This window comes from Cryptomeria japonica, chromosome 8 (genome assembly GCF_030272615.1).
Source record: "Cryptomeria japonica chromosome 8, Sugi_1.0, whole genome shotgun sequence".
NCBI classification, from domain to species: Eukaryota; Viridiplantae; Streptophyta; class Pinopsida; order Cupressales; family Cupressaceae; genus Cryptomeria; species Cryptomeria japonica.
In genome coordinates this window covers 247,948,354-247,963,415 of record NC_081412.1, presented here as the reverse complement: position 1 = coordinate 247,963,415, position 15,062 = coordinate 247,948,354, and the positions used below count along the sequence as shown (strand labels likewise).

General features: G+C 36.3%; 1 protein-coding gene across 5 annotated transcripts in view; it reads right to left on the bottom strand.

Annotated features, from left to right (window-relative positions):
• Window positions 1–15,062, bottom strand: part of LOC131060014 (peroxisome biogenesis factor 10) — a 128,677-nt gene that overhangs the window by 79,183 nt on the left and 34,432 nt on the right. For all 5 annotated transcript variants that reach the window (XM_057993110.2, XM_057993105.2, XM_057993108.2 and 2 more), the window contains one exon: window positions 98–192. In XM_057993110.2, coding sequence (XP_057849093.1) covers window positions 98–192 — 95 coding nt within the window. The remainder of the gene's footprint in view (window positions 1–97; window positions 193–15,062) is intronic.

The window sequence follows — 15,062 nt, the reverse complement described above, 5'->3', positions numbered from 1 at the left end:
AGCTTACCAAAAAAAGATGACAAACAGAAACAGATTAGTTTAGTGATCAAACGTATGAAACCTATAAAAGGAAAGTACAGAAGACAAGATCCGTCACCTAAGCCTTTCAGCAAGATAAGGAAGAGCTGACTGAAAGAAAATAAAAAGAATCCGCCTGGCTGGTGTTGGAGGAACTCCAGATGAACTTGTAACCTATACAATGTAGTCAAACTCACTTGATCTCAAATAATGCACTAACCATATCTTATGTATTGATTTCAAATTCAATCCTGCTAGAACAAACAGTACAAATGAGATTCCAAACCATATTTAACATTTAAGATATCTAAATTATGAATATAAGCATGCACTTGTTTTAACCATTTATTTATTGAAGACATCCTTGTAATTCATAATATCATTTCCAAAATATTGAAAGAGCCTTTCAAGCAAGAGATGTACTAGACCTTGGCAAAGATCATAGCAGTCCATGGGATTCATATTGTATTTGATAATATCTCTGTAACCCAGAGACACTTCTCCACCCCCCTGAGACGCGTCTCAGAGACTTTTCACACTTCTTGAGACCTCATTTTCGGCTGGAAACTTGACTTCCACGTCTCCTGCCATCTCCCCGTCTCTTGCCAGGTTTTTTGTCGTCTCCCACGCATCTCCTCTGACCAAAGGCATGTGAAAAGGTTAAAAACAACAAAAATGTTGTTTTCCATCATTCAGCAGCCATGGTGGATGAAGCGGTTGAATTAGACGGCCTTAATGAATTACCCCTAGTTCTAGTACCATCAGAGGAACCTGAGTTTGAGAGTGATGATTATGTGGAGAGCATCATAGGTGAGGAACTTGATATAGATGATCAAAACATTGAAGAGTAGATGATAGATTTCTGATTTTCGTTTTATGTTTCTGTATCAGCACCAACTATCAATATTTTTCAATTTCAATATGTAATGATAATCTAATATGAAATATGTAGTGTGAGTATTGAACTCTTTGACACTTTGACACAGTGAGATTTGACATTTTGTTTTGCGTTTTTATACTTTAAACTTTAAAGTTAATGTTAAACTTTACCTTTGTTCTGTCCTATAACATGATATTTTTTGGAAATTATTAAATTATATTAAAGAAAAAATTTAGTGTCTCCAAGTACCCGTCTCCTGGTGACCTTGGATAATATAAATGAAGTGTTATTTATGATGTCTATTACAAAAACAAGATACAAAACAACAAGATCTAGCAATTCAAGTCTTCCTTTCTTGCTTGCATACTTGAAATCAAACTTTTCCACAAGTAAACTTTTTAGTTTGTTAATAAGCCAAGAAGGCATCCTCAAGGCTCAAACAACACCTCATATATAAGTATGACATTCATTTTTTCTGCAATGATGTTTCCTGTCAAATACTCTATTGATCTCTTTTGAGGATATAATCATTTCCACTCAATCATTCCATATACCCTTATCTATGATGAAGTGTGAAGATTTAGATACAAGTATCAAAGAAATCGAGATTAAACCCTACAATTCTCCTTTTGAATCTTTGGTTCTACTCATTTATAAAAAAGTTGAGGCATGCTTATGAACAAAGTATTTGACAGAAGCACTGTCAACAAAATCCCTTTTCAGTTGGTCAATAGAGCTATAACAGAGAATGTGAAGATTGTTGTTATCAACAAATTATGAATATAAGTGTTGACAAAAGCATTTTTCAGTTGCTCAGCAGAGCTATAATGAAGAATTTGGAGATTGTTGTTATCAAAAAACCCACATGCTTGCCTTCTCAGGAGGAATCCAGAATTATTAGGGACTGATGGGTCAGAAGAGAGATTCAAAATATTGACTTTATTAAGCAAAGGATGATGAAGAACATGAAATGGCAAATTGAACTTTGATGGGACTTCTAAAGGAAATCCTAGGAATGCTTATGGAGAAAGGGTAACTAAAAATGCCCAAGGTGAGTTAATTGCTCTCTATGCATGAAATTTCAGGTTTAAAACCAATGATGAAGTGGCAGTGAGGGTGGCTTGCGGGGATCTTCATCTTGCTGCTTCAATTGGCTTAAGTAAAGTCATTTTTGAGGGAGATTCCAAATTAATTATTGAAATCATCAATGGCAACTCTAAGCCTAGATGGAAGACCGGGAATTTCATTTCCAACATTCTGATTAAAAACTTCTTACTCTTCTCTATTATGCATGTCTTTGCAATGAATTATTTAATGATCTTGCCAATAAAGGCTTGAGTCAAGAGTTTTGGAGGTCCTGGAGATCAATGGTTGGCATCCCAAAAAAGTGTGCATGAGCTGTTTCTCAATGAATTACCAAATTAATCTGAATTGGATGCCTAATCCAGTCTCTGTCATGCTGACAATCGTATGAGTGGCTGATGGTCTTTTCAAGGTTCCCAAATGCCTTGATTCCTATGCTCTATTGACTTCCATAACTTTGTGTATTTGGGTTAATTGGAAGGTCATCATTACTCCAAAAGATAATAGGAGCTTTTCTTTTAAGGGAAAAGTGAGAAGACTGCAGAGAAACAATTACATCACAATACATTCAAGGTGTATGCTCCAAGGTGGCAACGGTTACTAGGAAATTTCAAAGCATTCCTAGACGATTGGTCAATTTATAGTGTGTTGGAATTTTTTTCTCATTGATGTCAAAGTTAATTTTGGAATTTATTTGAGTTGCTTGCCTTCTTGGGTGTTTGAGCTGCATGACCAGCTTGAGCAGCTTGAGCTGCTTGTATGCCTACTTCAGCTTGTTGTATGACTGGTTGGTCTAGTCAGCTGCCTACTTGCTCCTTGGTCAGCAACTGAGTCAGGTATTTGTCAGATATTTTTGCCACATCATTTTTATTCGATGGGACCAGGACTCCTAATTGTTTACGGCAGACTATATGTCTAGATTCTTACCACGATATGTCGATGTCAAAGTTAATTTTGGAAATTATTTGAGCTGCTTGCCTTCTTGGGTGTTTGAGCTGCATGACCAGCTTGAGCAGCTTGAGTTGCTTGTATGTCTACTTCAGCTTGTTGTATGACTGGTTGGTCTAGTCAGCTGCCTACTTGCTCCTTGGTCAGCAACTGAGTCAGGTATTTGTCAGATATTTTTGCCACATCATTTTTATTCGATGGGACCAGGACTCCTAATTGTTTATGGCAGACTATATGTCTAGATTCTTACCATGCTATGTCTTTATGCTGAGCGTTTCTCTTTCTTGTGCCAACATGGACCTATTTACACAATTTTTTTAATGATCTCAGGAGACATTTATTTCTGGCAGGGTCGTGGAATTTTTTTTTTGTATGGTAGCTGGAAACGAAACTGATGAGTTGCCTTTAATGAGTTATGTTTCTCCATAAGCGCTGGTGTCTATGATCATTAAAAATACGAATTCTGGAAGATATTCAGTGCGGGAATAAGAATCTCAGCTTATTTTAGTCACCAAGTCTTTTGTTGGTGCTTCATTCCTTTATGTCGTGCATTTTTTTTTTAAATCGTACCTTCTAGCCTACATTAAAATTCACAGAGAATCGACTTAAAAAGGATGATAGATGTGGACATGCGTTTTGACACTTCCATCTCAAGTGTGCGCTAAATCTTTCAGCGGTGGTTTTCTTTGTGGAGTGGTGGATTGGAATTATTAATCCCTGTCAATAATCGAATTCTGAATATATAGTTTGTGAAATTTTTTTGCTGAAGTGAACTTTTTATATGAAATATCGAAGACCTTATGTATTGAAAAATGATATACATTGAATTAGAGGGGGTCGCGTTTTTTTTGGAAGCCGTTTCCATTCTTCCAAGAGTCGTATCTGTTTGACTCTGCGTAATGGAGGTTAATCACGCCTTTTGGTGGTGCCATTAGAAGGTATAGAGCACGATTTCCATTTTCTGGAAAGTGCGATGGAAGTGTCATTTCTTATAAAAGTGATTTTTCTGGAAGTGCGTTAAAATAAATTCAGGCTGTGGGTATGTGATTTTTGGTTCTACCTTTTAAGTTGGAGTTTATATTTTTTTGGCAGTCAAACATCTGATATGTTTTTTTTCAAATAAAGAAGGGCGATATTTATGAAATTTGATTGATTCGTATTTTTTTTATGAGAGTTGTGTTATCACTCAAAAAGGTGGAGCATATTCACATTGATGACAGTAATCATGATATTTGGTTCAAAGGCGGGAGGTCAGGATTCAAAAATATAAATGTAAATACATCGATTTCAGAAAATAAGATGGTTAAGTGTGTTGAACATTCTTGAGCTATTCACATCTTTATGACATTAAAAAATATTTTCATTTTTTGGAAGAATTATTGAAAGGAGAATATTTTATCTGCAGCGAGAAATGTTGGAGTGTTTTAAGTGAAGTCTGAAAGTTTTTTTAGTTCGCCTTTTTGGGAGTTGGTGCTCTCCTTCTCATAGAGGTTGGTGCCTCTTTCTATAGGTTATCAGTGAGTTGGTGCTCACTGTTTTTGAGCTGGGTTGGTGCCCATGGTGTGTTGGAGCACACTACTTGTATTTCAAAGTTTGTGTTGTTAATGAAAGAAATTTTGCACTGTTGTTTTTTACCTGATTGGGTTTTCCAAGAGAAAAATCTGAGTTCTTGTCTTGTGTTAGTGTTATGTTTGCATTTTCATATCTATATGTTGTTTGGCTTCTTGAGTTCGCTGAAGTGTCTCAGTGTTTCCTGTGTGCTTCTCAATTGGTATCAAAGCCAATACCTTCTTCAAAATCTTAAAAGCTTAAGGCTGTTTTTGTTTTGTCCAAAATGAATGCTCTAGGACTAGCTACAAATAGGGCTCCTCTTTTTGATGGATCAAACTATGCTTTTTGGTGTGTTAGAATGTGAGCCTATTTGATGTCACTTGGTTTTGATGTCCGGAATTCTATTTCAAGTGGCTATACTCCTCAAAATCCACCATCTACTACTAATGAAAAGAGAGCCTTTGAAAGCAATGCAAAGGCTATGAATGATATCTTGTGTCGATTGTCAGAATCTGAGTTTGTGAAAGTTTTGCACTATGAAAGTGGGATAAGCTTAAAAATGCTTATGAAGGAGATGAAAAAGTGAAGAAAGCCAAGCTTCAGACTCATAGAATGCAGTTTGAAAGTCTGAAAATGAAAGAAGATCAGAATGTGCAACATACTTTCTAAGGGTTGATGAAGTGGTCAATTCTCTCAAAGGTTTAGGAGAATCAGTTGATGATAAAGTTGTTATATAGAAAATTTTAAGGTCTCTACCCTTAAGGTTTGATGCAAAGATTTCTACAGTTGAGGAGATGGTTGATCTTGATCAAATGACCATTGACAAGCTTCATGGTATACTAACAGCGTATGAGATGAGAACAAGTCTTGAACCTTCAAAAAGAGAGACTGTCTTCAAAGCTTCGAAGAAAGGCAAACAAGTGGAGCAAGCCTCAAGTGATAGTTCGGAAGATGATATTGATTCAAAAGAAGCCATGTTCATTAGAAGATCAAAGGACTTTAGCAAAAACAAAAAAAAGACCTCTCTCAGATGTTTTCACTGTGGCAAATCTAGACATTTTGCAACTAAATGTCCATACGAAGACAATGATGATAGCAGCAGTGAAAAAAAACCAAAGTTTAATAAAAAGAAGTATAGAGGAAAAGACAAGAATTCTTGCAAATCTAAGAAGCTTCTTTATTCAAATAAGGAAAGTGATTTGTCTGAAGGAAGTGATGGAGAATCTCTGAGTGATGAGATCTTGTTCATGGCCATGGAAGAAATTCATACAGAAAAACAGGATGATGAAAGTGATCTTGGAGAAGAAGATGGAGAAGTTGATTTGGAGCAAGAATTGATAAGCGCTCTTCATGAGATCAAAATTCTTAAGAAGAAAAATCTGGGTTTGAAGGTGCAGCTCAAAGAAGAAAGTGAAGAAAAATCTGCTAAATCACAAGCTCTTGAAGATGCAAAAAAACAAATAAATGATCTGAAAAATCAGATTGTTGAGGCTAAGAAACTTGAAGAGGAATTAAAAAATCAGATCAAAGATAAGGCTGAAAGTTGTGAAAAACTTGAAGCTGAGATAGCCTCTCATAAGAAGATTGAGAAATCATCTACACTGCTGAATCAAGAAGAGTTAAATCATAAGGGTTCACTTTCATTGGACAATCTATTAGTATCTCAAAAGCAGTCCTCAGACAAGGGTGGAGTTGGCCTTGAAGAAGGTCAAAGTGCGAAGATAGAACAGCAAACTTCTAATGGAGAAAGCTCAAGGTTTTCATCTTCAAAAACCAGAAATAATGCTTTCAAGCAACCTTTCAATGCTAGACAAGCACACTTGACCAGGTTTTATTATTCATTCTTTCATGGTTATTGTTTTGCTTGTAACTATTTTGGACATAAAGCAGCAAATTGTAGGATGTCTTTTAGAAATAATTTCAGTTTTGCAAACAAGAACTCTTTTGCTCCTCTGAGAGATTATAATTATGTTTGCTATTAATGTAATAACATTGGACACAGTGCAAGATTTTGTAAGAATGACTGGGCAAGTTTTCAAAAGAAGGATGTTAAGAACAATGCAAAGGAAACCAGAGTTTGGAGGAAGAAAGAGAAAGAGGCTGAAACTAAGTCTCTGATAGTGCAAACAGCTCTTCTTGCACATAATGAGAGAGATATTTGGTATGTGGATAGTGGCTGCTCCAGGCATATGACCGGAGATGAGAATAAGTTCTTAACTCTCAAGAAGTCAAATGGTGGCAAGGTAAGATTTGGGGAAACTCATCTGCTAGAGTTGCTGGTAAAGGTACACTCATATTGAGTGATGGTAAGACTAAAGTTGAGAATGTGTTGTTTGTTGAAGGCTTCAAACATAATCTACTTAGATTCAATCAGTTGTGCGATCAAGGTCACAGTCTAACTTTCAGTTCTGACTGTTGTAAGATTAGTAAAGATGGTACTCATATTGCTAAAGCAACTAGGGCAGCGAATACCTTGTATATTCTTGATGATGCTAAAAGTGAAACTTGTTGCTTGAATGTACTTAATGAATCTTGGTTGTGGCATAGGAGACTTGATCATATGAACTTTGACAGTTTTGTTCAGATCAGCAAGAAGGAAGTGGTGAGAGACATGCCAAAACTCACTAAACCATCCGACACAGTGTGTAAAAATTGTCAATTGGGCAAACAAACTCGTAGGAGTTTTAAAGCAAAAGAGCACTCAAGCAAAATGCCCCTAGAGTTGGTTCATACTGATTTGAGCGAACCAACAAGAACTGCAAGCATGCAAGGTGAGAGATACTTTATGTTATTAATTGATGACTACTCACATATGACTTGGGTGGCCTTTTTGAAGGAAAAATCATAAGCCTTGGAGAAGTTCAAAGCTTTCAAAGTTTTGGTTGAAAATGAGAAGGGATTGAAAATCAAATGCCTACGATCAGACAATGGAGGTGAGTTTACCTATAATGAGTTCATGAGTTTTTATGAGAAGTATGGCTTTAAGAGACAATTTTCAACTGCTAGGACACCTCAACAAAATGGGGTGGTTGAAAGAAAAAGCAAGTCAATTCAGGAGATGGCTAGAAGTATGATGAATGAATCTAAAGTAAGTGATTGCTTTTGGAAAGAAGCAGTCCATACAGCTGTCTACATTCAGAACAGAAGTTTGGTAAGGGCAAAGCACAACAAGTCACCATATTAATCATGGAATAGTAGGGCAGGAACTATTAAGTATTTTAAAAAATTTGGCAGCCCTTGTTTTATTAGAGAGATGAAGATAATTTAGGCAAATTCGATCCTAGATCAGATGAGGGTATTTTTATAGGATATTCATCAAAAAGTAAAGCATATAAATGTTTTAATAAGAGATTGCATAAGATGGTTGAAAGCACTAATGTGAAAACTCATGAGATTGTTGATTCTTCTAAGAGATTGCACAGTTGTGATGATAGCTTGCAAGGTGATGAAGCTGAAAATGTTGGCCAACCAATCCACAAGCTGAGACAGCAAGCAATAATGTTGGAAACACACCTAATAACAATCAAAATGAAGGTGCTGGTATACATTTTGAGGGTGGAACAGCAGAAAATCAGTCTAGTACAGCAGATGCATCAGCTGGTCATACAACTTCACATGACGGAAACACAACTACAATTAGAACTTCTCTCAAGTCCACATCAAAATTTGTTGAGAAGAATCATCCTATTAATCAGATTATGCAAGAGGACAAACCTAGAGCAACAAGAAGAAAAGTAAATTACTATGAGGATGATGATATTTCATTGCTGTCCATGATTGAACCAAAAACTTTTGAAGAGGCAGCAGAGGATAAATCTTGGGTTTCAACTATGAAAGAAGAATTAGATCAAATCCATAAGAGTGAAACTTGGGAACTTGTCCTAAGGCCTAAGGACAAGAACCTGATTGGCACAAAGTGGATCTTCAGGGACAAATTGAATGAGGATGGCCAAGTGGTGAGAAACAAGGTAAGGTTAGTGTGTAAGGGTTATGCTCAAGTTGAAGGCATAGATTTTGATGAAACCTTTGCACCAATTGCTAGATTAGAGGCTATTAGAATGCTCTTAGCTTTTGCCTCTTTTAAAGGTTTTAAAGTTTTTCAAATGGATGTTAAATCTATCTTTTTGAATGGTGATTTAAATGAAGAGGTTTATGTGGAATAGCCTAATGGTTTTATTGTGTCAGAGAATCAATATTATGGTCTCAAACAAGCACCTCGTGCTTGGTATAACAAATCGAATAGTTATTTGCTTCAGCAAGGGTTCAAAAGAGGCATTGCGAAGAGCAACTTGTATATCAAAGAGGAAGATAACCATATGTTGATTGTTGTTGTTTATGTTGATGATTTAATCTTTGGAAGTGATTGTGTGCAGATGTGTGTAGTTTTTGCAAATAATATGATGTTGGAGTTTGAAATGCCAATGTTGGGAGAGCTGTCATTTTTCCTTGGGCTGCAAATTCATCAATCAAAGGAAGGTATATATATCTCCAAGACTAAATATATTAGAGAAACGTTGAAGAGATTTAAAATGGAAGATTGCACTCCTGTTAGCACCCCTATGGTGACTAGTTGTAAACTCAGTAAGGATGATGAATCGTCAGATGCTAATCAAACTCTCTATGGGTCTATGATAGGTAGCTTGTTGTATGTTACAGCCACTAGACCTGACATAATGCAGGCTATAGATTATGTTGCAAGGTTTTAGGCTACCCCTAAGGAGACACATACCTCAAAGAAACTATTGAGTATGGGCTTTAATATCCAAGTAGAAATGATTTTTTACTTACAGCATACATAGATGCAGATTGGGGTGGCTCAGTTGATGATAGGAAGAGCACAAGTGGAGGTGCTTTCTTCCTTGGGAAGTGTTTGGTTTCATGGCACAGTAAAAAGCAAGCTTTTGTTTCTCTTTCAACTGCTGAAGCGGAATATATAGCAACGATGTCCTGCTACACACAAGTTTGGATGAAGCAAACGTTGAAAGACTTCAAGGTAGATTTCAGTCATCCCATTTCTATTTTATGTGATAACACGAGTGCTATTAATGTATCTAAAAATCACGTCTTGCAGTCTAGAACTAAGCACATTCCGATTAAGTATCATTTCTTGCATGAACAAGTCAGTGATCAGCAAGTAAAGCTTGAATATGTTTCTACTAAGGATCAGCTTGAAGATGTTTTTACTAAGCCCTTGCCCAAAGACACTTTTGAAAGGTTAAGACAATAGTTAGGAGTGATTTCACTCCATCATTGAAGGATTGTATTACTTAGGGGGAGTATTCATTGTATTATTTTCAAGGTTGCATGGGTACGGGGGTTCTTGGAGATGTCGAGTACTGGTACTGGTACTGGTACGGCTATTTTTTCAAAATAGGAGACGTGGGTACTTGGAGACGCCAAATTTTTTTTTAATATAACTTAATAATTTATAGAAAATCTGAAAATCTGATGACATTGGACTTTCAAAACAAGAAATAACATTAAGTATTAACTATTAACTATGAAGTTTAGGATCAAAATGCCATACAATCATTGTGTCATAGTTTCAAACTGATTAGTGATACTGATTACATATTGAAAATAGCTTGATAAACAGCAAGCTGATACGCAAACCAAAAACTGAAAGCAAAAATCAGAAATTTTATATTTATAATCTACTCTTCTTCGCCATGATCATCCATATCAAGGTCATCAGCTATGAGGCTCTCCAAATAGTCATCACTCTCGAATTCGGGTTCCTCTGATGGTAGAATAACAGGGGGTAAATCAGCTAGTCCATCTGCTTCAACCACTTCATCTACAATGGCTACAACGTCTCCATCAGGTGAAATTTGATCCCATTTTGCCTAAGGACCCTCATTGTATCCAGGATCTACACGAGAGAGAAGACGAAGTGAGCTATGAATGTACACCAGGTTCTCTGCTTTCTTTGATCCTAATCGGTTCCTCTTCAGTGAATGAATGAACCCATAAGTGCTCCAATTTCTCTCACAAGATGAAGAGCTAGCCACTTGTGAGAGTAATCGTATTGCAAATGATTGCAATTCAGGGGCTTCACTTCCATGATTCCACCACCACTCTATAGGGTCTTTCTTTACTTTCATATCATATATAGCTTCCACAGAAGCAAAATCACCTTGCCCACGTGAAAACTTATTCCATTGAGTCCTCATAACTGAAGCTTCCTCACCTCGGCCATAAATCTTTTTAACCGCAGCCCAAAAGCCCTTCATTACCTCTCTATCCTGATGTGGAGCTCTCTTTTTGGTCACTTCTATATCATACCATTTAGGATTAAGGGCATAGGCAGCACAATGAAGAGGTGTGTTAAGTTTGTTCCACCTTCCATGTAACTTTTCTTCTATCAAAGGATATAGAGAAATATCTTTTGCATCAGTTATCTTCTTTACTCTTTCACACATGGAATCTATTGCTTCATAAACCTCTCCCAAACATGCCTTATCTGAATCTGCAAATTTGATCACCTCACATATGGGCTTAATAAAGTCCACAACAAACTTAACATCAGCCCAAAAATGCTCATCAAGGACCATAGCTCTCACCTCAACTACAATATCTGATGTAGATTGTTTCCAAGCTGCCCATGCATCACTAACAACCGTGGAACACAAAGCTCCTTTGACTTCACAAAGGCGGTCAAGAAGAATGAAGTAAGAAGCAAAACGTGTGTCAGCAGGTTTGAGAAGTTCCACCTTGGCAAATTTACGATAAATGGCTTGTGTGTGGTGATGGTTACATATGAACATTTGTATCTTTCTGCCCTTCTCTATGAGATCTGAAATCCATTGGAACTTGTCAATATCCTTGAATGCATTATTTAATGAATGCACACAACATGGTGTCCAAAATATCTGCCTGTACCTCTTTTGCACCAACATGCCTGATGCTTTACAAATAGGCGCAGCATCAGTAACAACTTGGACTACATGTGATGCCCCCACCTCCTCAATGCTATCACATAGCTGGCTATGAAGAAATTCTGCATTTTTTTCTTGCACTGAACAATCTATTGCCTTCAAAAAATAAGGCCCTTTGCTACATGTTACCATGATATTAAGTAGTGGACGATTCCTAGCATCTGTCCACCCATCCATCACAATACTACATCCTTCTTGAGCCCACACTCTTTTCAATGGTGCAGTTTGTTCCTCTAATCGACTTTTTTCTTTATCAACAAGAGTAGTGCGAAGCTTCTCATACCCAGGTGGTTTATAGCCTGCTGGTGCATTATTGATAGCACGAACCATCTCTTCATAGAATGGAGAGCGAGCCACATTGAATGATATTCCATTTGCATAAAAGAATCGTCCAATGGCTGCATCAACTACTTCTCGTCCTTGCACATCAAACAATCTTCCAATGGGGTTTGCGCTGCCAATGTGTGGTCTTTTGGGAGCCGGTTCAGTTGCTAAACCTCTAGAAGTCACATCCACCTCTGACTCTATATCATGACTGTAAGTTGTAGTAGCTGCCCCTGTTGTTGAAGCATGAGAGCTTCGCATAACAACTTTCCCATCAGCCCTTTCCTGTTCTCTCACAGCATCATATCTTTCACACTCATTTGGACAACCTTCAACACCATTACATGGCAAGTGGAGGAAATGAGCCTTCACCCTCGTGTAGGTACCTTTCCATCCTAAATTACAAAGTTTGCCTTTGATAGTGGTTGTTCCACCTGATCCTTTCGGCCCCGGAACACGATCAACATACTTCCATAGTGGGTACAACCCTTGTCTTCCTCCACCCGACATTTTGAATGCTCAATCTGAATAGAAAATTAAAGTTTAAAATTAAAACAAAAGAATAATATGATTATAATAAAATGCTCAATGTTCATACTTCATATACTTGAAAATAAAAAATGAAAAATATTATTATTGCACTAAAAAATGAAAACAAAATTGCACTCACAGTATATACTTGAAAATAAAAAATGAAAAATATACTGCATCCAATGGCGACTCACATTCACATTCAGTAAAATTGAAAACAAAATTGCACTCACAGTATATTAAGATTGGACATTCATAGTTAATAAATTAATAATATTAACTGTGAATGTTCGATACAGATACACTCACATTCACAGTATATAATACATTAATAAATAATAATTTAATAATTTAATTATTAATATTATAAATATAAATGTAATTGATATAATTAATAATATATTAATAATTTAATAATAAATATTAAATATATTATATTATAAAATAAAAATATAAAGTTAAAAACTTAAATAGGCGAGTTAGCAGAATCAGATTATATATTAAATATATTATATTATAAAATAAAAATATAAAGTTTAAAAATGGCAAAAACACAGACTATGAAACCAGAAAAATAAAATTCGAAATTTTTTAGCCTGTACTGTGAAAAATATAAAATCGACGAAACTCAGCAAAATGCCAAAAATGCAAACGAAACCCACAAAAAAGGGTAAAAAATTGAATATTTTAACGCCGAAATGGAAGGCAAAATGAAAAAAACCTGTTGTTTTTTGCTGTAAACACTAAACCCTGCTTGCAAATCGACGAAACCCGTGGCTACAAATTGACGAAATATGTTCGCGCGACGCTGCAAACCGACGAAATGTGTTAGCGTGGCTGCAAATAGACGAAAATCTGTTCGCGTTAGGTTTTCTCTGTTTTCTTTGACTTTTTGGCTGTCGTATGTGTTATGACGCGAGACTTTTAGGGTTTTTTTTAGTTTTTTTTTCGCGTTTTTTGATTTATTTAATATTTTTGGCCTGGAGACGTCGAGAGACGCCTTGTCGACTCCCGCCCACGTCTCCTGTAACTGGAAACGCATCCAATGGCGACTCCCACACGGGATACGCGAACCAGTATCCGGTTCGGGTCTCCAAGGGTCTAGGGTACGTTTCCCTACAACCCAGATTATTTTATGCCCCTTTTTAGTGTTTGCAGTGATTTTGTTTCAGTTTTTGGTTGGTTGCAACTTGTATCAATCATTGATGTCAAAGGGGGAGCAAGATTTCAGGGAGATAAGTTGTAGTTGATGGGTTGCCATCAATGACAAAGGGGCAGTTTGTTGGAATCTTTTTGTCATTGATGTCAAAGTTAATTTTGGAATTTATTTGAGCTCCTTGCCTTCTTGGGTGTTTGAGCTGCTTGTATGCCTACTTCAGCTTTTTGTATGACTGGTTGGTCTAGTCACCTGCCTACTTGCTCCTTGGTCAGCAACTGAGTCAGCTATTTGTCAGATATTTTTGCCAGATCATTTTTATTCGGTGGGACCAGGACTCCTAATTGTTTCCAGCAGACTATATGTCTGGATTCTTACCACGATATGTCTTTATGTTGAGCGTTTCTCTTTCTTGTGCCAACATGGACCTATTTACACAATCTTTTTTAATGATCTCAGGAGACATTTATTCTGGCAGGGTCATGGAATCTTTTTTTTGTATGATAGCTGGAAACGAAACTGATGAGTCGTTTTTAATGAGTTATGTTTCTCCATGAGCACTGGTGTCTATGATTGTTAAAAATACGAATTCTGGAAGATATTCGGTGTGGGAATAAGATTCTTGTCAGCTTATTTTGGTCACCACGTCTTTTGTTGGTGCTTTATTCCTTTATATCGTTCGTTTTTTTATTAAATCATACCTTCTAGCCTACATTAAAATTCACAGAGAATCGACTTAAAAAGGATGATGGATGTGGACATGCGTTTTGGCACTTCTGTCTCAAGTGTGCGCTAAATCTTTCAGCGACGGTTTTCTTTGTGGAGTGGTGTATTGGAATAATTAATCCCTGTCAGAAATCGAATTCTGAATATACAGTTTGTGAAAAAAATTTCTGAAGTGAACTTATTTTTATGAAATATCAAAGACCTTATGTATTGAAAAAGGATATGCATTGAATTAGAGGGGGTCGTGTTTTTTTTGGAAGCCGCTTCCATTCTTCCAAGAGTCCTATCTGTTTGACTCTGCGTGATGCAGGTTAATCACGCCTTTTGGTGGTGCCATTAGAAGGTATAGAGCACGATTTCCATTTTCTGGAAAGTGTGATGGAAGTTTCATTTCTTATAAAAGTGAATTTTCTGGAAGTGTGTTAAAATAAATTCAGGTTGTGCGTATGTGAAATTTGGTTCTGCCTTTTAAGTTGGAGTTTATATTTTTATGGCAGTTGAACATCAGACATGTTTTTTCTAAATAAAGAAGGGCAATATTTATGAAATTTGATTGATTCGTATTTTTTATTATGAGAGTTGTGTTATCACTCAGAAAGGTGGAGCATATTTGCATTGATGACAGAAATCGTGATATTTGGTTATGAGGCGGAGGTCGGGATTCAAAAATATAAATAAAAATACATCGATTTCAAAAAATGAGATGGTTAAGTGTGTTGAACGTTCTTGAGCTATTCACATCTTTATGACATTTAAAATGTTTTCATTTTTTGAAGAATTATTGAAAGGAGAATATTTAATCTGCAGCGAAAAGTGTTGAAGTGAAGTCTGAAATTTATTTTTATTTTTTAAATTCTGAGTTCACCCTTTTAGGAGTTGGTGCCTCTTTCTGTAGGTTATCTATGAG